Here is a 26,123-nt window from a genome sequence, read left to right on the forward strand (position 1 = left end):
TGGGCAACATTTGCTGGAGCTTGGGGCCCGACACCATCTCGTTATTTATAACGGGATGACTCAGTGGCCAGATTCAGGTGGGTTGACTTGCTTTCCAGTGGGAGGCGACAGTAGTACAGTGGATTATGTGATGGGATCCCGAGAGGCAGCAGATATGGTGTCTCACTTCACCGTACCACCATGCCCCATTAGGGCGGATCATACATACCTATCCCTCACTTTCAGGAGCTTATTGGAGACCCACCCACCCATCATACAGCCACCACGCACTATTTTTCACTTCACTCAGGACCTAGCCGAGGTGTACGACTATCATGTTCATGATCAGCTATTTGCCTTAGATCCATCGGCACCCATGGCCATGCTCACCTCCTAGCTCTCACATGTACTACACTCCGCAGCCGCGAGGAGTTTCCCATACCACATACAGACAGGACGGCCACCTACATCTGGGAGCATGCCCCAGAACCGATGGTATGATGATGAGTGCAGAAACCTTTACCGCAGTCTCCGAGTGCAGAGGGCTCGTGGGGAGATCACCCGGAGGCAGGCATGCAGGAGGATGCATACTCTCACCCGCCGTAAGCGGCGAGCTTATGAGAAGGCTCACTATTGGGACACATATCACATGCTCATGAGCAGAGATGCTGCTGCTGCTTGGAGGAGACTCAGAGAGCCCTGTCCTCCCACACCTATTGCCGATCCTCAGACCTGGCAGACATATGCAGAGAGACTTTATGATGTGCCTGCACAGCCCCCTATACCACAGCCCACAGAGCCATGCTCCACAGTCTCCACCTTCTTCACCCCACCTATGGTTAGGAGGGCCATATGCCGACTCCAACATGGACGGGCGACAGATCATACCGGATTACAGGGAGAGCATCTCATCTGGACGCTTCTCCATGGCTCAGGCAGTCCGAGACAGAGTGACCCGGGGGTATGCAGCTCTTGCTGGCCTTGAGCGTCAGTGTCATCAGGCACATTTTCAGGAACCCCGCACGGAGGGGTGGCTCTTTGATACATTAGTGACACCAGCCTTGATGTATGCAGCAGCGGTTTGGGCACCAGGGCTTGCAGCCTCCACATGGGTACAGCTGGAGAGACGACAGATCTTGATGCTCTCGAGGATGATACGCAGCAAACCATCTGTCCCGCACGACATTGTTCGAGCTGAGTTTGCTGCACCACCTATGGCAGTGGAGGCATTGTTCCAGACTATCTCCTTTATATACAGGATGAGGGAGATGCCCATGGAGAGATTATCCCGCCGAGCTTTTGAGGCATCCAGACAGCTGGCCGAGGCTGGACACACTAGATCTTGGTATGCACAGATGCTACAGTGGTTCTCACATCATGGTATAGACATTGAGCGGTTGCCACCTTTTCAGTATGATCAGTCTGCTCCACGGGGTTACCTCTCTCTCAATGAGAGGAACAGAGTGATGAGACAGGACATATGGCAGCACTACATACAGGAGACATGGACAGCACCAGAGAGCCCACTACCACCGAAGATGCTGTATTACAGAGACCACTTTATGAGCATCTCAGGGGATGGGTTTATACATCGACCGCGGTACATGGATGTATACATGCCACACAGCTCTCGCGTTGCTATTGGACCGCTACGAGTCTCATCACATTAGCTAGAGATAGAGGCTGGGAGAGCGGCACGGGTTCCTAGAGCTGAGCGGATATGCAGATTGTGCCGTGAGGAGGTGGAGACTGAGGATCACTTTGTATGTAGATGTAGAGCCCACCAGGGGGTCAGAGATAGATATGCAGGATTGTTTGAGGAGCACTCTTCACTACATCAGTTGATGGAGGCCTCGGACCAGCGACATCTTGGCAGACTACTACTAGAGCTTCATAGTTCTCGAGAGAGACTCCTCCAGACACCCGCTCCCACTAGGGGTGGGAGACAGTCCCAGCTCAGATTTCTTCTAGAGAGCTATGCCAGTGCCAGCTGATGTACCACGTGGGGTGACCGCACAGAGAGCAGAGGAATTGAGAGCCAGGAGGAGACCTAGACAGATTGGACATAGAGCACCCCGACTCCGTCACCGAGAGATAGCAGCTATCCGAATGAGACACCAGATGGAAACACAGGAGAGGCTAGCTCGCTTTCATTCAGACTCAGGGTACATGTTCATGCCATTCACAGCCTCAGCATCGGCGATGTATGATATCTTATATCCCTCTTATGGCACTGGATGGAGTTAGACATAGATCTGCATAGCATGCTTGTACTACCCCTTCAGCATATAGAGATGCATCTTGCCTTAGCACTCCATCCACTTCCCCACCCCCTTATATTGTTTGTATATGGGCTCCACCGATCCATGATGATTCACAGTTGTATCCAGACACATGCACACTTTTTCTTTTGTTTCTTTTCTTCCGATGACCGGAAGAACACAGTTGTATTATTTTGTCTCTCATAGGCCGACTTTGGCCTCTCGTAGACGTTAATATATCTTTCTTTCTCTCTCTCTCTCTCTCTCTCTCTCTCTCTCTCTCACCCCTGCCCTGCCAGTTCTCTCTCTCGCGCCGCGTTTCCGCTCTGTGCATATTGTGCTCACCTCCCTTTTCCCACCCACCCTTGCTCAGGCCCCCAAGGCAGAAACTAGGGGAAAATAGCCACAATGAATCTAGAGGGAAAACAGTTGGAAGGCCTCTGCAAGGAGATACAGGGAAAGAACAACAAGATTGAAGAATTGGCAGCACCAGGAAGAGGTCATTTAGATGTTGAAAGAGACCCAGCTGCAACAAACAGGAATGCCAGAGGCTGCCCCAATGGAACTCAGATGTTGATAGGGGAACTCCGGGAAGAAATGGAAGCCCTAAATAAAGGCTACGATCAAGGACCATACAGTGGAGGAAGGGGAACTGAATATTCAGGGTCTAAGGACGGACTTGGAGCAGTTGAAAGCTGTGGGAAGAGCTGCAGACCACTAAGAAAGGTTGGGTGGAGGTGGTGAAAAGCACAAACCCCCACAGAGCATCATACATGAGACTCTCGAGGAGGAGAAACGCAGGAAGGATAGGGCCCTCCATGTGCGAGTGTGGGGGCTACAGGCGGGGGCTTCCCCCAAGGAGGATGCCATGATGCTTGGCCAGATGCTAGGAGTGGACGGGATCGCACCCCCCCCCCTTACAAATACATGGAGGGCAGGCAAGGATATGACACGAGAGAGGCCCCTCATCATTAGATTCCCTGATGCCACCAGTAGACAGGCGGGCTGCCCTCAAGGGCACACAGGTGTACATGGGAGATGATCTGACTCCAGCACAGGTGCACACTGGCGTGAGGCGATGGTGACAGTTCATGAGGCCCGCAGAGCAGGCAAGTGGGCTATCTACAGAGATGGTAGGGTCATTATCACTGAGTGCCGTCCCAAATAGGGACGCAGGGTCTATGAGACCAAACACATGAGGTTGGTAGTATGGAACTGCAATGGCGTGCTGTGGTCGAATCCAGGAGGCTTGAGCGAGATTCTCACAAGCAGGGATGTCATTTTTTATACAGAGACTCAGAGCCCTGAGAGGGGCTTACCATACATAGCCGGGTATGAGTGGGAGTCGGCTTTCCGAGGCGAGACCCGCACATCAAGAGGAGTACGTGGCTCTAGAGGGGTAGCTGTCCTTTTTAGATCCCATCTCCAACAGATTCTTAGCATCGTCCGGAAGGACAAGGATGCACGGTATCTTTGGGTGTGGCTACAGCTTAGCAGTGATAGAGTCAACCACATTGCTGTGTGTTATTTTGCACCATGCCACTTCCCTTACGCCGCACAGCATGGCCAGTCACCGTACTTATCATTATACGGGGATATCATAGAGTTCTCACAGCTGGGGGAAGTCCTCCTGCTCGGGGATTTCAACGCCAGGACGGGAAGTCAGCAGGTCCCACTACTCAATCTAGACGACCCTATCAGACTACAGGCGCTGGACATCACTGACACAGGGCTGCAGCGATCATCACAGGATCGTGAGGAGGTCACAGTGTATGGGAGATATTTCTTAGAGCTGGGAGCTGCACATGGTCTCGTTATCTATAACGAGATGTCCCGATGGCCCTCCTCCGGCGCCCTCACCTCCTTCCCTCACTCAAGAGGTACTAGCACCGTGGACTACCTTATGGGATCTCCGGCTTTGGCACACCTTCTCCCCGACTTCTCCATCGCGCCACCCCTTTTGAAGCTGATCATGCCTACCTCTCTTTCACTCTTACCTGCACACCACCCGTCCCTCCACCACCACCACCCCCCATCTCACATTACACTTAGGTCCTTTTTGATCACAAGCTTGACCTTGTTTACTCCAACCACATCTAACGGCAACTCTAGGATGTGGAACCTACTGTCCCCCTATCCACCCTCACATCGCAGCTCACCACCATACTCCACACACCCGCCACCGCTTCTTTCATCTGCACACAGCGGTCTACCGCCAAGCCACCTTGCGGTTCCATGTCCCAGAACTGTTGGTATGATGACGAATGCCGGGCCACACGCTCCCATCTTAAGCATGAGGTACGGTTTGGGCAAATCACGAAGCGCCAAGCGCAATGGATTTCTCAACGGCTCACCCAATGCAAGAAACGGGAGTTCTATGCTCGGAAAGAGGATGAGTTATACCAACTTTTCTTAGGGCCGAACTGCAAGAGGCCTAGAGGAAACTCCGAGAACATCACCCTCCCACACCTATCACCTGCCCGGACACATGACACTCCTATGTACGCTCCCTCTATCATATCCCCCATTAGCCACCCCTACCCCTACCACCAGATCCCCATACCTTCTTCACAAAGGGCATGGTCCTCAAGGCCATTTGTAGACTACGCAATGGGCAAGCCCAGGATCATGAGGGACTCACCCTCTTGGTCCACCAACACCATCACCCCCATCCTCAAAGCCAGAGATCCATTTGATCCTAATAATTACAGGATGATAATGATTGGCCACACATTGGCCAAACTCTATGGATCAGTGCTAGAGGTGGAGCTCAGTTCATTTGCAGAGAGCCAGGGATGCAGAGCCTCCAGACAGGCTGGCTTTCGGAGGAGCTATTCTACCCTTGACCACATCTTCACCCTCTGTGCCATCATCGAGGAGGGTAGAGCTTGACATTAGAGGATTTATTGCTGCTTTGTAGATTTCCGCAAAGCTTTTGATACTGTACCCTGAGCCCGCCTCCTACACCGTCTATAGGAGATCGGAGTCCCATTTGACATGGTTTGGAGCATGATCGCCCTCTATGAGTCCATCACCGGACGAGTGAGAGCCCCAACAGGTACATCACATGAGATTTCTAGCACAATTGGGGTGAAACAGGGCTGCTCTCTATCACCCACTCTTTTCGGCCTCTACATTGATGAGATCTCGAGCTTCATTGACGGATTAGGCAGGGCTGGTCCCACACTGGCAGGCATATTGATTCCCATACTACTTTATGCAGATGACATCGTCCTGCTCTCAGACTCAGCCGAAGGGCTTCAAAGATAGTTGGACGCCTTACATGACTTTTGCACTCAGCGGGACCTCTATGTTAACCTTGGTAAAACCAAGGTAATGGTCTTCAATACCTCTCGCCCCTTCACATCCAGATTGAGCTTCACATATAGAGGGGATCATGTGGAGATCGTCTCATCCTATGTCTACCTTGGTGTCACTTTCAGTGGCCCACGCTTTACCATGGTTCCCGCAGCATGTGCCAGAGTGACACAGGGATATGCAGCCTTGAGCTTACTTGAGCGGCAGTGCTTCCAGGCACATTTCCAGGAGCCTAGGACAAAGGGCTGGCCTTTTGACACCCTCGTCACACCAGCCTTGATGTATGGAGCAGCCTTCTGGGGGCCAGATTTATCCGATGAGGATTAGCAGTGAGTTGAGAGGCCCCAGGTCATGATGTTCTCCCGTACGATCCACAGCAAACCGCAGTCCCACACCAGATTATCCAGGCAGAGTTTGCTGCCGCCCCGATGCTAAGGATGCACTCTTCCAGACGGTCACATACCTCCATCACATCAGTCGCATGGATCCCCATAGGTACCCGAGGCTTGCCTTGGAGTCCTCCAGATAGCTAGTACTTGAGGGCCACTTTGGAGTATGGTATGCACTAGTTTCCACTTGGTTCTCAGTATATGGGCTCTGCATGGACCGCCTACCCCTCCCTCAGTACAGTTTGGACTCCCCTTTTCTTCGGCTATCTCACGAGGATACCAATTGGGTTATCCGGTTAGATCTTCTCAGCCTCTACACCCATTGCACATGGGTCACACCTCCGGAGCTCCCCACGAAGATGCACTTCTACAGAGATCACTTCCTCACACTCACTGAGGATGGATTCATCCAGCAGCCGGGCTACTTGAGTGTTCACATGTCCCATGCCATGCGGATTGCGATTGGCCAGATACGGGTTTCATCTCACCGCCTCAGAGTGGAGACAGGTAGAGCTAAGTGCATCTTCAGAGCCGGGAAACTCATACGGAGACCCAGAGAGGAGAGGATCTGCCGATTATGCCACACAGAGGTTGAGACGGAGGAGCATTACATATGCCGCTGCCCAGTATACTATGAGATCCGCGGGAGGTTTCACTGTCTATTTCGTGAGGGATTTGGTCCACTCTCCAGGATCATTGACTTCCAGGACCAGCGTTGCCTAGGCCTCTTCCTGCTTGAGCTCCGCACCACCTTCTTGAGAGAGCTTTGGCCCTAGCGACCCCGCCCCCTCCCTCGCGAGCCAACCATCGCTAGTTTCTTCCGGACCCAGGAGGTGGAGGACACCGACATAGTGGATCTTGTGGACCCTCCACGAGCTGCTCTGGACCTACCTTCCCTGAGAGGAGTTACCTTGGACCAAGCCTCTGCACTCTAGCGTGCTCGATGCCCTCGCCCCTCCCGTTGGCCACGATCACCTCGTCAGCTCTAGATCCAGGACATGCTCCACCGCCATCGAGCTACCTTTCCACGTGACATAGCTGAGGGAGACCTCTCGACCATACTCATTAGCCCCATGCTTGATATTTTGGAGAGTGGTATACCATCTACTCGGAGCTGAGTTTGCTTTCATGTTTCTATGTTCTTAGTATTCCATGATGAGTTTCCATGGACAGTTTTGTATCACTCCAGGGAGATAGCTATGTTTATGTTTTCTTTCTGTTTTATTTTCCATTCCATGATGAGATATGCCATGGACATTATTGTATCACTTTGGTCTCATAGGCCCATTGGGTCTTTAGTAGACGCTTAATATATCTTTCTTTCTTTCTTTCTACAATACACTCTCATGGAGGTTAATCATATTTTATCATGTGACATGTTTATTGATGATTTCCCATGGAAGTATTGGGTGTATTTCTTGAAGCACAAGCCCGAAGATTTTGAGTGCTTTCAAGAGCTCAAAGCAAGGCCAAAAATCAGGTTGGAAAGCAGATTAAGACTTTGAGAACAAACAGAGGAGGTGAGTATAAATGACTTTTACAAAGAGCGTGGAATTCACAATCAACTTACAATAGCCTAAACTCCTCAACAAATTGATGTGGCAAAGCGCAAGAACCGTATTTTACTTGAATATGCGAGGAGTTTATCCATGATCAATAGAACACATGAAATAGAAAAGAAAGGAAAATCTATTACATAACTTTATCATTTGGTTTCGTAAGGTTATCTTCTTCTCCTACGTAACTTTATCTTTTGCACATCTATCAGTTAGAGATTGAGAGTACTTGACAACCGTCACCCTCAAATTTGGAGTCATAATACTTCCGTGTGTTTATGCTCCTTGACCTTTGTGTGAATGATCTGGAGATTATTTGAAAGCCTAATTAGTGTCTGGACTTCTTTGTCTAGATTTCCAACACCCTCTTGAAGTGTGTCTTGAATTGTGCATACACCTTTGATAGGATTGCGTCTATGGGCGTTACATCTTGTTCTAACTCAAGGGAGGGAGTGAGGAAGGAAGAAAGAGACTCTTTTGGCAGAGCAGATTCATGATAGTTCATCTATGCTGATGTAGTTGAATCTAGAACGAACTTGGTGATTAGAGAGAGAGACATTGAGCCATTGAAGGTCAGTTATTTCTCAATCAGTACAAGGGATGCAATATTGCAATGCTGTAAGTTTTGTGCTTGGTATTGTTGATCAGATATATATTCTTATACCTTCAAGAGGCACAAGGGGTTGACGTTGAGAGCTCTTGTAAGCCTCAAGGATCTTAAACATAAGAATTACTCCTGTATTAATGGGACTTTCCTAAGGACGGGTGCGTGGCTACGCCAATGTTTTATTGTCAATGTAAAAATAAAAGGTTTAGGGGATGGCCAAAGCTTTTATGCTTCCCATAGGACTTCTCTTTACATTGGCCATGGCAAAGATTGCCCTAGCCCTCTAGACTCCCTACTCACACGCCTGCCCTTCAAAGAATCCTGCCAATACAGGACATGTAAAACAGCTTATATAATCCAACATGGTTAGCAAATCAGAAAAATGTAAGTTAATGCACTAAACTTGACATAAATGAGGTAATAAAACTTGATGCTTTCCTTCTCTTGTATCCTTTCAATATTTATTTTTTGTGCATATTCTTTAATATGATGTTCTAGCTGTTGTCTTAGAGCCAGTTTTGACAACCTATTGGCACTTCTTACACATACGAAATTGAAATAATAATCATTAATTTTTCAAAAACTTCTGTGAGCTTTGCAGGTTGTAGAAGCTATAGAGTTGTCACGAGCAACCATTCGAAAAGTGCAACAAAATCTTGGATGGGCTTTGGCTTATAATGCAGTGGCTATTCCTCTTGCTGCTGGCGCTCTCCTCCCAAAGTTTGATTTCACCATGTCTCCATCTGTAGCAGGTAAGAATTCCTCTCGTTTGTTTTATCCCGACATTGTTGTATGTTTTATGCTCACACCACATGCACTGTTGCACTAGGGTGCCACGTGGCCACGTGGCCATACTCGTAGAAAGTACACCGCCAGGTTACCTTTTGGATGTGCATTGACCATGTGTTGAGTCGCTAGTCCAGGGACAAGTCGCGAGTTGCCATCATGTTTAGGTCATAGGTGACACGTCAGTGCGTTGTCCCGCACACAGTCACAACGCACTTGGATTACTCTCTGTACAAAAATCTAGGCAGCTTATTAGACCAAGAGCCGGGCACCAACCATGGTGTAAATCGGGCTTAGGACCTACAGGACAGTGGATAGGCTAAATCCTCAATTTCTAGGCTCAACAGGAAAATTTCTTCAAGATGTGGGATTACTTCAGCATAGTCTGGTGTGGTCAGAAGCGTGGCCAACCCACAGGTCAGTGGGTATAGCCAGCAGAGCAAAGGTCAGGCAAATCGCATGTGAAAGGCAGCTTATTTTGGGACCAGGCAGCCCATTTCTGATTGCAAAGGTCTGGGCTTCCACATGTGTGATGGCCGACGTAAAAATAAGGTCAGAGAATAATGATCAGAAGCACACGCCTTGTTTAATGTGCAACCGACCAGCTTCAATCGTGCCCAGACAGGTTGTTTTGGTAGCCCAAAACCTCCACGACCTGCACAGGGCAAGGCGGGATTATAAAGGGGACCCTTGTCCCTCCTCAGTCGGGATCTCACAATTTTTGAAGAGCTTCAGCACTCAGCCTTCAGCTCCAGAGATCAACAGTCTGGAGTCACCAAGGTCTGCATGTTAAGGTCTTCCCAGCACAAGTAGGCCATCCGTATTGGCACAGACAAGCAGCTGGGTGTCCATAGTTGCTGACTGTTGGCGTGGGATTCAACCAATGCACTTCCTCAGAGGTCTAGACACTCCATCAGGCCATCATTGTGGTAACACTTATTTGAACTCAGTTCCAGTAATACAAAGAAATACATGGGAAGGTGGGGGCCCTTACGTGAATGGATTGGGGGTTCATTGCCACTTGCTTGGGTCAGAGATGCTTGGGGATATGTACATACTAGAGATGCGATTGAGAGACTGATGCGACACCACACACAGAGGAGAGGACAACAGGACTTCAACCAGGCCTTCATCACAGATTTCTTCAGTTCCCAGCAACAGATAAGAGACGCCTGTACCCACCAAGGCACTGACTAGCCACATGTAGCATGTGAGACACACCCAGCAGACCGGTCCCCTCATGATCGATCTCATGAGGTCTTGGCTACTCGAGTCATCAGAGATTGGGAAGCCTCCTTCGAGAGGACTGGACGTGTGGAGTCATGAGAGAGAGAGAGAAAGAAAGAAAGATATATTAAGCGTCTACTAAAGACCCAATGGGCCTATGAGACCAAAGTGATACAATAATGTCCATGGAATGGAAAATAAAACAGAAAGAAAACATAAACATAGCTATCTCACTGGGGTGATACAAAACTGTCCATGGAAACTAATCATGGAATACTAAAAAGAATATAGAAACATGAGAGCAACATCAGCTCCGAGTAGATGGTATACCACACTCCAAAATATCAAGCGAGAGCAAGAAAGAAAGAAAGAAAGAAAGATAGATTTTATTAACGTTTTCCAAAAGACCGAACTCGGCCTATGAGACAAATCGGAGTACCTGTATGGGGTATCCTCTGTCATCCCAACAAAATGAAAAAGTACTGAACTAAAAAGCTGAATCTGGGTGTGCAATAAGTACAATGAGTGGTGAAGGGGATGGAGCTCTACTACAATGAGTGGTGAAGAGGATGGAGCTCTACTACTAGGAGAATGCAAAGCTATATGCATGGAGTATACAATCATGATATGCAACCTAGCTAGCTCCATCCTGTACCATACTAGGGGTATAAAATGGTATACATCAGTGAAGGGGGTGTCCACAGCTCCCTGAAGAACATGCTTGGGTGTGCTCTGAAGCGAGCCAGTCGCTCCGCACCCTCTCTGTGAAACTGAGCTCTGATCTCTGTCATCTCTCTCTGGTATAGGCGTGGTGTCCGAAAGCCAGGTGTCCTCTGTCTCCTGCGGGCTCTAAGTGTCTCTGCTCTCTGGAGAGTAATTCCCTGCCGTGTAGTGCGCTGGTCTGCTGCCTCAAAGATCTGGCGTAGGGAATGTGGCTCTCTGAATAAAATGGGATCTCTCTCTCTCATGGCTGTATATGCTCTGCATCTGCATACATAATGCTCCTCCCTCTCCACCTCCTCTCTGCACAATCTGCATACCCTCTCCTCTCGGGCGATCCGTGCTGCTCTGCCACTCTCACTCTCCAATCGGTGTGATGAAACTCTAAGCTGACCAATAGCCACTCGGGAGCCGTGTGGTAAAAAGCCCTCCATGTATCTAGGCCTCTCTATAAATCCATCATCAGTGATACTTATGAAGTGATCTCTGTAGTATAGCCTCTTCAGTGGAAGAGGCTGTGTAGGCGATATCCATGTCTCTCGTGTATAGAGCTGCCATAGATCCTGTCTCAATACTCTGTTCCTCTCACTATGAGAGAGACGGATATGTGGTGCATCCCTGTCATACTGGAATGGTGGTAGATGATCCATGTCTAGGCCATGCTGTGAGAACCAATGTGTGACCTGTGCATACCATGATCCTCTATCTCCTGCCTCAGCCAGCTGTCCAGATGCCTCAAAAGCTCTGTATGACAATCTGTCATGTGGCATCTCTCTGAATCTGTCTAGCAGGCATATAGTCTGAAATATGGCCTCTACCATCATAGGAGGCGCAACAAACTCTGCTCGAATAATGTCATGAGGTACTAATGGTTTGCTGCGTATCATGCGTGCCATCATGAGGGCCTGTGGTCTCTCTATCTGTGTCCACCAATGGGTAGCAAGGCCTGGCGCCCATACCACTGCTCCATACATCAATGCCGGTGTGACTAATGTGTCAAATAGCCACCCCTTCGTCCGGGGCTCCTGAAAATGCGCCTGGTGGCACTGTCTCTCTAGCATAGCCAATGCTGCATATCCCCGTGTCAATCTAGCTCTGGCTGCTGAACCCATGGTGAAGCGTGTGGCTGCTGCAGAGAAGGTAACCCCTAGGTACACGTATGATGTCACCACCTCCACTTGGCATCCTGCGAGAGTGAATGTCAGCTGACTCCTACCCTGTCTCGATGTATGAAAGACCATAACCTTGGTTTTCCCAAGGTTCACAGTAAGACCCCTCTGTGTGCAAAAATCATCGAGTGCATGTAGATGCTCTGTAGACCACCTGGAGACTCAGACACTAATACAATATCATCAGCATAGAGCATAATATGTACTGAGGTACCTGCTAAATCAACTCCATCTCCGCCTCCCCGTGTAATGAAGTCAGCCACCTCATCAATGTATAACCCAAATAGCGTGGGGGCAGCCACCTCATCAATGTATAACCCAAATAGCGTGGGGGAAAGTGGGCATCCTTGCTTCACACCAATGGTGCTAGCAATAATCTCGGACATATCTCCTGGACATTTGACTCGCCCAAAAACCTACTCATATAATGCATAGATGCCCCATGTCATATCTGCTGGTATGTCAAGAGACTGCAGGCGCTGAAATAGAAAGCTCTCCTGAAGCCTGCTTGCCCTGATGAGCGTAAACCTGCTCGCTCAGATATATAAACTAAGCTCTTGCTCAAGCACTGCACCATAGAGTTTGGCCAGCACATGGGCAACCATAACCGTCCTGTAGTTGCTCGGATCGAGCATATCCCTTGATTTAAGAATCGACAGAATGGTGTGCATCGTCCACTCGGCAGGCAAACCCTCTGCTAGTGCCCTGTTAAACAGGTGTGCAAGAAAAGGAGCTAAAGAATCTACTGCATATATGAGATGCTCACCCTGCAGACCCATATGGTTGGCGGCCCGTCCATGCTGTAGGCGGCGGATAGCTTCCTGTACCATCGAGTGGGTAAAGAAGCTAGCTGTGGTAGGTCGAGGCTCATGTGGCTGAGGTATAGGTTGCTGCTGTGGGGCGTGGTATAGGCCCTCTGCATATGTGTGCCATGTCTGTGGGTCTGCAATAGGTGTCGGTGTCCGGGGCTCTCTGAAGTGCCGCCATGAGACAAGGCTGTCTCTACTCATGAAGAAATGAAAGATCTTTAGCTCCTGTATCTGTGCGAAGGCCCACCTTTCGCGGCGAGTAAGTCTCGTCATCTCTCTCCTCGTCTCCTGCTCTGTGATGTCTTCCAAGGCTCTCTGTATGCGGAGCCGTGAGTATAGGGCTTTGCACTCGTCATCATACCATCTGTTCTGGGGCATAGTCCCAGGTCTCGCAGGCTCTCCTGAGTGTACACAATGTGGGAAGCTCTGTAATGCAGCCGTGTGTAGGAGTGATACCAGCTGGGCTGTAATGGTATCCATAGGTGCCAGGGGATCCATGAGTAGGAGCCCATCCTCTACTCTGCCAGTGTATATGTCTGCCATGTCATGTGTGAAGTAGATGGTAGTGTGTGGCGTTGGTATGTGGGGGACTGGTGATACTGGTGATCCGGCTAGTGAAAATGCCAAGTATGTATGATCTGCCCCAATAGGACGAGGTGGAATGGAGAATGAGGTGACAAGCTGTGATGCCTCCAAAGACCCCATAGTGTAGTCTACCACCGTGCCTGTGGTCCGTGTATGACCCCCATGTGGGAAGCATGTCAGGCCTTCTGATCCCGGCCACTGTAGCATCCATAAATAACGAGATGATGCCTGGCTCCCAACTCTAGTAAGTGGTCCCCATAATGTCCTCTGTCTGGTCCAGTGTCCTCCGATGCCCGACTAGCCCCTATCTCCTTTGGATCCACAGGGTGGAGGATCTCCATGTCATCATAGTCATACACCTCACACTGTCTGCTCTGTGTGTGGGCATTGAAGTCGCCCGTAAGAAATACTTCCCCTAGTGTAGAATAATGCATAATCTCCTCTGATAGACAAGTGTATGGCGAGGCTCCTGTCTCCTCGTCCTGTGGCATGTCCTCTGTAATGACATAGGAGGATCCTGATGGAGAAAAGTAACATAAAGCTATGTATATAACCCTGTCCTGTGAGAGCTGTAAGCTGATCCACATGTATCTGGCCTCTGGATCCTGTGCTACCACTCTCAGTCTCCCCTGTAGCTCCCGTCTGAAGAGAACTGCTTCTCCCCCCGACCCTCTCGAGGTACCCTGGCGTGTGGTCCTCCTGTATGCTGACTCCCACTGGAATCCCTCTACTCGAGGTAGCCCTCTCTCTGTCAGAAGTATGATGTCTCTCCCCACCATAACATGCTCCAGTCGTCCAGGCTGCACCCATAGGGAACCATTACAGTTCCATACTGCCATGTGTATCTCTGTCACTGGCCTGGTTTGTGTCCCATAGGCCCCAAACCGCTAATCCATGGGCCGGCCATCAATGATGACCCGACCATCTCGATAGAAGGCCTTCTTGCCTTCTCTCCTCGCGTGTAAGACTCGTGGCATGCAAGTTCTCCTATGCTCAAGCTGCATCCTCGTGAGATTATCATCCAAGAAAATAGGAGCTCCCTCTAACCCCCATAGTATGACCCTCTTCCTCATGAAGGTGACCCTCTCCGTCTCTCCTGCAAACTGTAGGATGAGGGCTCGCTTGCGTGTTGAGTCTTTCCCGGCTCTCCATGCTTTGGTGAAGGGGAGAGGGTGCTCTTCCTTGTAGCCAAGCTTCATGCATAGAAGCTGTCCGTCCTTCTCGGGAGTGGAGTCGGGTGTCTCGGCTATACCTGTGACTCGAATGTTGAGGCGGCGGGCATGCCTCATCTTCTCCTCCTCAATGGTGGTGTGAATGATTTGGTGTTCTTCCCTTTGAGTCTCCTCCCTCACTTCTTTAAAGATGTTCTTCTTCACCACCTCAACCCATCTTGACTGCTTGCTTCGAGCTTTCCCTCCATGTCCTTTGTGATCTCCTTGGAGATCTCTTCTTTGATGGCCGTGAGAGTGTTGTCATTGATCTCCCCTTCTTCCTTCTCAGTATTCTTGATGGCTACCATTTCCACTTTCAATGCACTCACCTCCTCCTTGAGTGCCGTGTTCTCTTGTTCGAGGTTCGTGACCCGTGCTTCGAGAGCCATGATGTGCCGGTGTAGTTTGTTCTCCACCTCATTGAGGTTGGAATCATGAAGATCAGACTTTGAACCAGATTCAGGAGCTACTGCAACAGTATTGGCAAGAAAGACTTTTAAATGGATCAGGACGCTGTCAGCGTTCAACAAATCAAGAAGATATCTTGAGTTAGGTACAACAAGATGTCCAGGCACCTAGCCGACAGCAGGTTGGTCAGTCCAATTTTGCTTCGAAGGCCTATAGATAGCAAGGCAAGGCTCATAGTTAGGCATTCAGTTTTATAGGGGCTGACTTAGTAGACTAGGACTTTTAGGAGTCAAGAATCCTTTTGATGGGGCATCCTATGGCTTGCCAAGATTGTACTACCTTTTTGTACATTATCAATATAATGAAACTCAGCTACCTCTCTCACTTCTCTCCATCTTCTACTTGCGTTTTGCATCAAGTATGTTCCAGAAAAGGTGTTTAGGGCTGAAAGAAGACTTCGAGAGAGCTTCCGCATGTGACATTGGACTACTGACTTTGACACTTTGCCTGAACACCTTCCACTTCTGATCTTCCACTTCCAAGTCTTGCTGAAGAACTGAGCATTTGTTCCACTGTTGTCCCCATGCTTGCTATCCCTAACCCTTAACACAACGGCGGGTCACCTAGTGGAACTGATCATGCATGTTGCTTGGCCTTTGGAACCGATTTGAGAGCTAATGATGTACTGATTCTGAGTACACACTCCCAGAGAATGCTTTCCTTCAGCTTTGCTTGCTACAGACTACTCCATATGCTACCTTGGCTGCATTCTTCTGATGGATCTGTGCACCTCCTTTAGTGACTAAGCTTGAATGCTCTGATACCAATGTTGCATGTGTGGAAGCTTTACTGCTTAATCGAGTGTGCTAAACTTAATTAAGAACAAGATGTTGATTAGTGAGATGATTAAGACAGAGGAGAGGAGAGAGAGAGTTGGTGTCAGGATTTTCTTTGTATTACAATACAAAAAGGTGACATAAATGTCTACATATTCTAGGCCCTTGGTCTACCCAATAGGGTGACCTATGTCCTTCTACATGTTTCTCTACTGACTTCTAAGCTTCTTCAAAAGGTTATATCTTAATGCAAATGATGACTTCTATTTATATATGGGCTGAAGGTACAGGTTGGTCCATTCAACTACTGTCGGCCTGTTGTGGACAAAGAATATTCCATAAAATATCATTTAAATGCTGTGCTGATTTCAATGCTTGTCCAATCTGGTGGTCGACTGACTGGCACCTGGCCGACTGCTTGCCTGGGTGCCCCATTGGCAGTCGATTGTTGTATGGAAGCTCTTATGTTCCGACTGGGTGCCCGTGCCCTCGAGGATGCTTATGATGCTATCCTAAACAGGGATTATACTGAAATATGTTGAGATTATGCCATGGAACGGGCGTGCATGTGACATGTGATCTATCATTTTTGAGTCCTCGGATGGCTCAGGCCACCATGGCGGGTGTGGAAAAGGTGGATGTGATGGTGGTGGCATGGGGGGCTGATCTGGTATCTTGTACAAGGATCGTTTATGTGTGCCATGGTGGGCGTTTCTCCTGGATTTTCTTCCAGCCCTCATTACAGTTCACATCTTTGAGAGATTGATGTAAGTTCTTGTATTAGCCCTTAACATGTGCTCGCTTCTTACATCTGGTTGTGTATATGTTAATCATTTGAGCATCTTGCTCTCGGATTTGGCTAGTTGCAACCCTCGCGTAGGAGACGCTCACGTGTTGTGCGGCATTCCTCGTCATACCAATCGTTTTGGGGCATGGTGCTGGTAGGGGGTCTGGTAGTGGATCGGCTAGTGGATGGAAATGCGGCTATGGTGGAGGTGTGTAAGATTGTGGTGAGCTAAGAGGTGAGGTTGGCCAGTGGGGGATTGGGGTCTGCATATGTTAGATGTCGGTAGAGATGGTCGGAGTAAGTGGAGACCCCATCATGGTGGAAGTGAATCTCGGTGTAGTGGGAGATGGGTGGTGGCCAGTGTGACATGTAACCTTACCCACATAAAGCGTGCCTATGTGTCCCTGCGGACTATGGTGATCATGGGCTGTAGGTGTGTTGTGAACAGTACCGCCACTCTGCCAGACCTGCGTACCCCACCGCGTGTCTCCTCTCGGTAGGCGGATGCCCACTCATAGCCAGAAATGCATGGTAGCCCGCTCTTTGGGCTGTGGTGGGTCTCTATGAAGAAGATGACGTCCCTCTCTACCGAAACTGCCCTAAATCCCCCAATGTCCGACCATAGTGCACCATTGCAGTTTCAAACTATCAGCTCCAGGTGTGTGGCCTTGTAGATCCCGCACACCCCTATTTGGGATGCCACTCTGTGATGATGACTCGCCCATCCTTGTATACTGCCCACTTCCCCACCTTGCGGGCTTCGTGCACCTTGGGCATGTTCACCCATGTGTGCCCTACCTGGGTTTGGAGAAGATCATCCCCTAGGTATATCTTCTCCCCTCGGAGAGCTGTCCGTGTACCCCTAAAGGCCTCTCGGCTAGCAAGGTCTGAGAATTTCAAGATGAGGGGACACTCCTGTGAGGTGTCCCGTCCCACACGCCATGTTTCCACATAAGGGGTCCCTTCCACGTTGGATTTCTTGCATAGGACTAGAGTGTTAGCGTTGGGGGATTCCCCCTCCTTAAGTCATGCCACCCTCACATGAAGAGCACGGCCCTTCCTCTTCTTCTCCTCTTCCATGGTATCATGTATGATGGGGGTGGGTGGGGTGTTTTTTTTTTCCCGGGAAAAGATCCTTCTATTAGTTAACTAAAAAAACCAGCAACAAAGGGCTAGATACAAATTTGCCACCATGTATGGGGCGGGGATCAGAGGATCAAGGGGTGGAGAAAGTTGCACTTCTCCTCCGGCTGGCCGCTATATATGAGGAGAAGGCTATCTCATAAGGGAGGGGGGGATAACCACACAAGTGGTCTGTAATGCCAAGTGGGATCACCACCTCTATCTGTGAGAAAAGGGCCAAGCCGCCAGAGCCTCAAGAAGGCTTCCCGCCACTTCCGCATGCGGTCAGTGCCACCCTGCAACTTCCCCCACCGACCGTGGAGGGTATGAATGATGTCAAGCCAAATGGTCCTAATGGAATCCGTAGGCGGAGTGTGGGTACCCTCGATGGCTTTGCTGCATCTAGCTCTCCATATGTGCCAGGCTGCAATGCTACTACAAATCTCCCATCTCCGACACGAGCCTGGACTAGCGGTGGGTGAGCATGTCGGTGATGCGAAGATCATGAAGATGGTGTGAGAGCTCTACTGCCTGCCCTTGGATGGCGGCAGCCACAAACTCTCAATCCCACTCAGTCCCCAAGGCTTCACTCAAGGGAAAGGAGAAGATCATCGCGCCACTATCTGGCGTAGAAGGTCTGGAATGATGAAACACCACACAAGTCCGAATGGGAGCTACTGTCTCCTCAAAAATATCCGTTTCTTCCACCGAAAGACATCGGAAGAAACTGTAATCCACAGGCAGTCCCAAGATCCTAGGGGGCCCACCTCGGGACTCTAGTGGGAGTGTCCTCACCGGGGAAGCGAGGATGGTCATCTCTACTAGCTCCGAGAACCGATGAATCAAGTGGCGGACGGAGCTTGCTGGCTGCCTCTGCTCTGGGTTGGGTGCTATAGGAGGGGGGCGGGAGTTCTCTAGAGAGGTGGAGGGAGGGGGGAGTGTGGGGCTAGATGAAGAGGATGGGGTAGAGGGGGCTGCTGTGGGAAGAGTCAGAGGCGAAGAGGGTGGGGAGGCGGAGAAGAGGGAAATGGGAGCAGCTGGGAGTGATCCATCGAAGAGGGAGGGTGTTGGGAAGGGTTCGTCGGGGGTTCAGTGGACCAGCTGGCCTCATTGGAAACGGAGAACCGAAGGAGTCTTGGCGGGGCAATGGTCGCCAAACCGAAGGGGCCGAAGGGACCCTCCCAGTGAGACTGGAGGGGGTCTATCACCGACGGGTGGGTGCTGCGATAAATGTTCAAACAGTTCTATGAGAGAACTGAATCCTCCTGTACTCGGCCAGTGTGATGCATGCGGTGGTGGCGCTCAGCTTTGGTAGTCGATTGACGGCCTTGGCGCGGGTCAATGGTCTGCCGCTCTCTAATAGCACAGTTGTCTGTGGTCGGGTCCTGGTGCTTGGCTGCCTGAGAGCTTGCTTCTCTCTCTACCCCCTGGTGAGAATCTGAACAGGGGAGGGGGACCATTGGGGGAAGTCTCCTGGACTGTCGCCGAGGGCAAGCTCTGGCAAGGTGTCCTTGAGGTCTTCAATTTGTGCTTTCCACTTTCCCACTTCGGTCGCATGGGCTTCCTTGAGCTCATTGATTTCCCTATCTTGTGTATCTTCCTGGCATATCAAGATGTTCCTGACAACTTTCAGCCTGTCTTTCGCCCATCTGCCTAGGGGGTGCTTCTGTGGCTTCTCTGAGCTAGTGAGCACGTGTTTCTACATCTTGTCAATGATTGTATTCAGTTCTTAATGTAGGGCCTTGAAGCATTTCCGGGATCTCTTCATCTTGGTGCGAGAGAGAGAGAGAGAGAGAGAGAGAGAGAGAGAGAGCCCGTCTACTAAAGACGCAATGGCCCTATGAAACCAAAGTGATACAATAATGTCCTTGGCATATCTCATCATGGAATGGAAAACCAAACAGAAAGAAAACATAAATATAGCTCTCTCATTGGAGAGAGAGAGAGAGAGAGAGAGAGAGAGAGAGAGAGAGAGAGAGAGAGAGAGAGAGAATGAGAATGAAATGAAATGATATATTAACGTCTTCAGAAGGCCAAAATGACCTATGAGACCAAAAAGGTTACAACAATTGGTGGATCTGATACAATGTCTGTGTAAGAAAAGCTAAAAACAACTAAACAACTAACTGAAACTGAAACAACTATGAGGAAAAGTACGGTACTAGGAGCTCCTAATGGATAACATCTGGGAGGAAAACTCCTGCAACATAGGTAAGCATCATACACATCACTATCCAAAGATGTCTCTCATCGGTCGATGGCGGATATCCTCAATGTCCTCCATGGTGAGTACTCTGACTGGACGTCTCCCATGCCGTGCTAGTATGGTCCTGATCCTCTGTTGTAGTCTCCGCCGGTGTCGAGATGGGCCTCTCATCTTGGGGCGCCTGGACCGCCCTAGCTCTATCAGTGTACCTCTTGTGCGGCTATACTCTGGGGCTAGCTGCAATGCCTACTGGCCTGACTGCTCAATCTCTGGTCGAAAGAAGTCTGTAATCTGCCTCTGTAGGTGTCTCTTCCTCTTTGATCCCGTCCCTCTCAAGAGACCCTCTCTATGTCTACGCAGCTCCAGCAAGTATAATCCGAGGCATCTCTGATCCTGGTATCTCATGACTCTAGAAAGTGGTCCGAAACCCTCTCTAAACAGGCAGTGAAAACAGCCTCGTATCTCATAATATATTGGACAGTGACATATGTAATGTAACTCTGTCTCTGGCTCCATCTGGCAAAGCTGACAAATCCTGGCCTCAGCTGGTACTCCTGTGAATCTGCTAGTCTCAATCTCTAGCTGGTGTGAGGATGTGTGCATCTGACCAATAGCACACCGTACCCCATGAGAAAGATGAGTGTCCATGTAGCTGGGTCTAATCACAAACCCATCCTCCATGAGCTGGAGAAGATGATCTCTATAGAAAGCCATCTTTGTACCAAGCTCGTGTGTCGGCTGTATCCATGTCCTCCTAGTGTCCAGCTGAGTCAAGTCCTGCCTGATAAGTCTGGTAATCTCTGCCCGTGTGAGAGAGAGGGAGGGTGCATCCAGGGAGTACTGAAATGGAGGTAGCCTGTCCATACTGAAGCCATGCAGTTGGAACCAAGCTGTCAACTGTGCATACCAACATGATCCGTCTCCCTGTGATGCCAACTGTCTCGTGAAGACTCCAGGGCTAAGCGAGCATATCTGTCTCTAGGGAGAGCCCAAGTGCTATGTATAAAGGAGACTGATCGAGTGAGTGCCTCTACTACCAATGGGGGGGCAGCCATCTCTGCACGGATAATATCATGTGGTACGGAGGCCTTGGCCCTAATCATCCGGGAAATCATAGAAACCAAGGGCCTCTCCATACGTCTCCATCCATCAGTGCTACCAGCTCGGCTGTGGTGATCCACTGAGGGTCCCCATATCTCCACTCCATACAGCATGGCTGAAGTGACCAAAGTGTCAAAGAGCCAGAGCTTTGTTCGAGGTTCCTGAAACTGAACCTGCGAACACATCCTCTCTAGTCTCCCCAATGCTGCATAAGCTCTGGTCAATCTGGTCTTTGCTGCTCTCCTCAAGGAAAATAGTGGGCCACTAAAAACCACACCAAGGTAAGTATATGCATCTGTATACTCCACTGTCTCCTGACCATATGTAAAGGTAGGTACTGACCTCCTAACCCACTGTGCTGTGGTGTTAAACACCATCACCTTGGTTTTACCAAGGTTAACAGACAATCCACTGTCCTGTGCAAACGTGTGCAATGCATCCAAATGATGCTGCATCCCTGTTGGAGAATCTGAGATCAGCACAATATCATCAGCATACAATAACAGCGGAATCCATGTCCCTGCTAGCTGTGCTCCTCTGTCACCCTCCCGCTCTACATAGTCCGAAACCTCATCCACATACATCCCAAATAAGGTGGGAGAAAGGGGGCAGCCCTGTTTCACCCCAATAGTGGAGTGAACCATCTCAAATATACCCCGAGTAGTACGTACTTGCCCCACAACTGTCCTGTATAAAGCCATGATTCCCCAAATCAGCTATGTGGGCACTCCCATCTCTCATATAATCTGCCCTCCTCAATAATAGCTCTGAGTGTCAAGATATGGTCAAGAGTGGAGAAACCTCTCCTGAACCCGGCCTGCCTTGATGCACGTATGCCCTCTCTCTCTGCCCATCTACTCAACTCTTGCTCAAGAATAGATGCATATATTCTAGCCAATGTGTGACCAATCATGATGGTATGATAATTCCCAGGAAGCATGGGATCCCCTGACTTGAAGATAGGCACAATCGTGGACATATTCCAAGTCTCAGGAAAACCCTCACACATGGCTCGGTTAAACATCATAGCAATAAGCTCTGCAAGCATATCTCTGGCATGAATAAAGTGCTCTGCTACCAAACCATCATGATCATATGCTCTCCCAGTCCTCATCTTGTCAATAGCTTTCCTTACCATCTTAGCAGTAAAGAAAGCACACGTCTTTGGGCATGGCTCCGATGGGTCTGGCAAGAGAGAGAGGTGTTATTGTTCACTTCTTGGAGACCTCCAGATTCTCTCCCTGCCTGCAGAGGTGTTGGCCATCTCTCGTGTGATTACTTGGCCAGAGAAGAATAATTGTAGACGGCAATTCAATCGTATGGTGAGATTGGGTGTTGTGAGGATGTCTATACTTTGTTGCCTGAGGGGCTGCGAATGTTATCATTCCGCCGTGCTCGTCATAGATTTCGTGTGCCCCGAGGTTACAAGTGTATTTGGTTGCAGTTGCCGTAAAAGTGCAGTCTCTGGGGCGCCTTCCTAGGATGGATTCTTCTCACGCATGGGATGATTGGGTGTTGGGTCGCAAAACCAGGCTATTGAAGGCTTCCGCTAATGTTGTATATCATCTTTTGGTCCAAGAGAAGAGATGGCTTGCTGCAAAAGCTAATAAAGTATGGAATGTTAAGAAAACGGCTTCCTGGTGGAAGCGCATCCTATTATGTGATTGGCATTCCAAGCTTCCTTTTCAGGTGAAAGTGTTTATTTGGTGAGTCATGGTTGGGGGCCTGCCTTTGGCCATTGCCCTTCGGCGTCAGAGACTTTCGAATGGCAACTGTTTCTTGTTCCAGACTTGTCCAGAATCTAGTCGGCATAGGTTTATTTCTTGCCTGGTGGCTCGCCAGATATGGGAGTTCATCTCTTTAGTGTGGCAAATGGTGATTGCAAATGGCAAATACCCAGGCAGTGGGTTTTTGGACATGATCAGCCCGGGGGGGAACAATCTGCAGCAAGAGGTCTTCTTTGTTTTCTTTCGATGGTTGGGTCTTTGGCATAATTGGCTCATGCGAAATGCTTTCATCTTTGATTCACAATCAGGGGTGAAAGGTCATGTCCAACGTGTTCGTGGTCTATTGCATTGGCAAGTTTCTTCTTTGATTGATGCACATGTTATCACCAGGGCGCAAGCTGACCCCTGGTTACATGCTCTTCGTACGGTGGGCATGCCTCATGTGGCCTTTTAGTGTGTGCAGTCTGACGGCATCTATGTACATGTTTGTATAGTTGGTCAGGCGACCTTTGCTTTGTAGAGAGAGAGAGAGAGAGAGAGAGAGAGAAGATTATGTTGCTGCCTTGGGGGCCTGAGCAAGGGTAGTAGGGACGCGTGCAGAGCAGGTGGAGGGACGCGGTCAGTGCCAGTGTGCAGCCAGAACAGGGTGCCTGTGTGCGTCCAGAACAGAGGCTAGGGGCGGAGGCACACGCCATGCGCAATCTTAAGCACGGCTAATAGAGGATCTTTTGGTACGTGTGTAATAGCTCAAGAACGAATAAAAAGTGAATACTGAGCCATTCAATGTTGAAAATGGAAGCCACAATGTGGATAATTTCTACTATTATATATGTGTGTGTGTGTGCTGTCCTCTCTCTCTCTCTCCTCTTTGTACCAATCTGGAGATGTTTCTGCACATGTATCCATCACTATGATGATGTTGCTGATGATTTCAGTGTGTTGGAACTCTTCCCATCGTGTTGTAGTGCATTGAATCCAAATATGTTGATGCGTTTCTTTGACGACCACAGCCCAGTATCACATGGAACCCTTCTTCTACTTTTGGTCCCATAGACCCAATAGGGTCTTTTGAAGACAATCTCTGAAGCTCCCTCTCAGACAGTGCCATGCACTTATACTACATGCATTGGCAGCAGTTGGTTTTCTCTTTCAGTTTGTTTCTTTCTATGGCTTAGTATTTCCATGGTAGTATTGTATCAACTTTTGGTCCTGTAGACCCTTGGGTGTTTTGTAGATGCTAATACTACTCTCTCTCTCTCTCTCTCTCTCTCTCTCACGCACATGCGCATGTGTGCATACACACATAATTAAATAAATATAAATTTATTTGTCATATGTTTTTGAGACTGGTGGGATTGTAGACCGAGGAAAGGATGACAGAGAGTGTTGGAAAATTCTGGGTACACGGGCTTTTACCGTTAGGGGACTGCACCTTTGCCAAACTTGCACATCCTTGGGTGTGGAGGATAGGCACTTGACCATTATCACATGTTGGGAAAGGAAGAGGGAGGGAGGGAGGGAGGGAGGGGGGGGGAGGTGGTGAAGTAAGGAGTACACATGTGGGCCAACTTTCAGGCTGAAATTGGCTCAGAACTGGGCTGAATTGGAAAGAAGAGTGTGTGTCGGTCTCATCCCAATGTCGCAGGAAGGGGGGGGGGGGGGGGGGGGCGGGGGGGCGCACCAACTCTCAGCACTATTAATCAATGCCTATCCCAAAATGGAATCAGTTAGCTTATGTGTCCACATGTCGTTGATGCCATTTGCCTTTCACCAGTAATTTTTACCTTTTACAAACGGCTCTCAAATTCTAGTTGAGGTAAGTTCCCTGCATCCTTATAAAAGCCAATAAGATTCCGCTGCCATTTGGCAGTCTTAGTATGTTATCTCGAGGTAGAGTAAATGGCCCGCCCTTGTTGCAAAAAAGTTAGGATGTCCTGATATTATTGATGAAAAGTACATGCTTCTTGTCTAATTTCCTTGTTGATGTATGGTGATCCACTGGGAGAAAGCTAGCATACACAAAACTAGGTTGGGTTCCTTCTTCTTGATCTTCGTCTAGAAATGTAGGAGGGAGAAAACACAGCTACTCCACCATGATGCATATCACAAATCTAGCATACTCACATCTCTCAATTCCCTTGTGTGATTGCCTTGTCTCCCAGCTTCAATATGGGTTTGTCTAATTTGACCTATGGAGATCCAAAATGCATGAATATGTAGAGGTTGTAAGAACATTGATTTTTCTAGTGGTTAAACACTAGCATGTTTTTCTGTCGGTGCTTGTGTGATCTGGCCTCCTCAGTGACGGCACAGAGAGAGAGAGAGAGAGAGAGAGAGAGAGAGATTTGAAGCAGCTGACTTTGTTTTGTAGGTGCAATGATGGCCATGAGTTCTATCATTGTTGTTTCAAACTCTCTATCGTTGCGACTCCATCCTCTTGCTCAGTCGCAGAATCAATAAAGTCGTGAAAACTGAAGAGAATCTTTTATACAAGAATATGCTTTAATTCCTACAGAAGCAGGGCAGAGCACGTAGAAGAAAGCCCATTTATTTACTGTAATAAGAGGCTGTCGGGAAAGTGCAAACTTCATGGAGGTTACTGGTTTGGAATGTCTATTATGCAAAAATCATCAAAATATTGGAAACCTAGTATCCAAATAGTACGTCAAATCTACAGAATGAATTGCTTATCTATACAAGAGCTAGTCAAGGTATCTTGTGAGGTTTTAAAATTTGACACTGTTGTACTGTATGATATCCTACATCCATATACTTACCGTCGATGGGATATACAGTAGAGATCCTACATATACATGTTTTCTGTACATCAAGATGTGAAATAATGAAGCTCAAGGTTCTCTAATATAGTGAGACCTTGAAGTGAGACTTTGTTCAAGGGGGAGATACCAGTGTTGAGAGCTTAATGAAACTTAAAGGTGTTGTATCAAAGTTACAGACTCAGACTTCAGCAAAAATCGTATGTGTCAAGCAATTGTTACTCATGATTATCATGGATTAATCAGTGCAGCACCTTTCGATTCCTATTTCTGGATGCAAAATCTGATTAAGGGGGTTGATTCTATAAGCGCTAAGGTTTTGAAAAGAGAGACATGGGATGTGTTTTGATGCCCTCTCTGCCGAACCAGAGACATAGCACATGGAGTTAATTTCCTGGGGAACTTAGGCCCTTGCCTTTATGGTTTGTTCACTTTTGCCACTTATAAATGCTGTGGAGGGTTGGAGGGGTTAATACCTCATAAGCTGATGAGCATCTCCTTTCAGGGCTACCCTTGGTCTGTAAGCAAGTTGCTTGGCTGGA

The 26,123-nt window shown here is 48.8% G+C and overlaps 1 protein-coding gene across 4 annotated transcripts in view; it reads left to right on the forward strand.

The window, feature by feature from the left end:
- LOC147636246 (copper-transporting ATPase PAA2, chloroplastic) overlaps positions 1 to 25,753 on the forward strand; it is an 88,606-nt gene extending 62,853 nt beyond the window's left edge. For all 4 annotated transcript variants that reach the window (XR_015266508.1, XR_015266509.1, XM_086801680.1 and 1 more), the window contains 2 exons: positions 8,712 to 8,862; positions 25,176 to 25,753. Coding sequence is in view for 2 of the 4 variants with exons in the window: in XM_086801680.1 (XP_086657806.1) it covers positions 8,712 to 8,862; positions 25,176 to 25,264 (240 nt within the window). In the remaining 2 variants the exon portion in view is untranslated. The remainder of the gene's footprint in view (positions 1 to 8,711; positions 8,863 to 25,175) is intronic.
- Positions 25,754 to 26,123: the final 370 nt, after the last annotated feature.

This window comes from Cibotium barometz, chromosome 8 (genome assembly GCF_041138505.1).
Source record: "Cibotium barometz isolate CiBa-2024 chromosome 8, ASM4113850v1, whole genome shotgun sequence".
Taxonomy (NCBI): domain Eukaryota; kingdom Viridiplantae; phylum Streptophyta; class Polypodiopsida; order Cyatheales; family Cibotiaceae; genus Cibotium; species Cibotium barometz.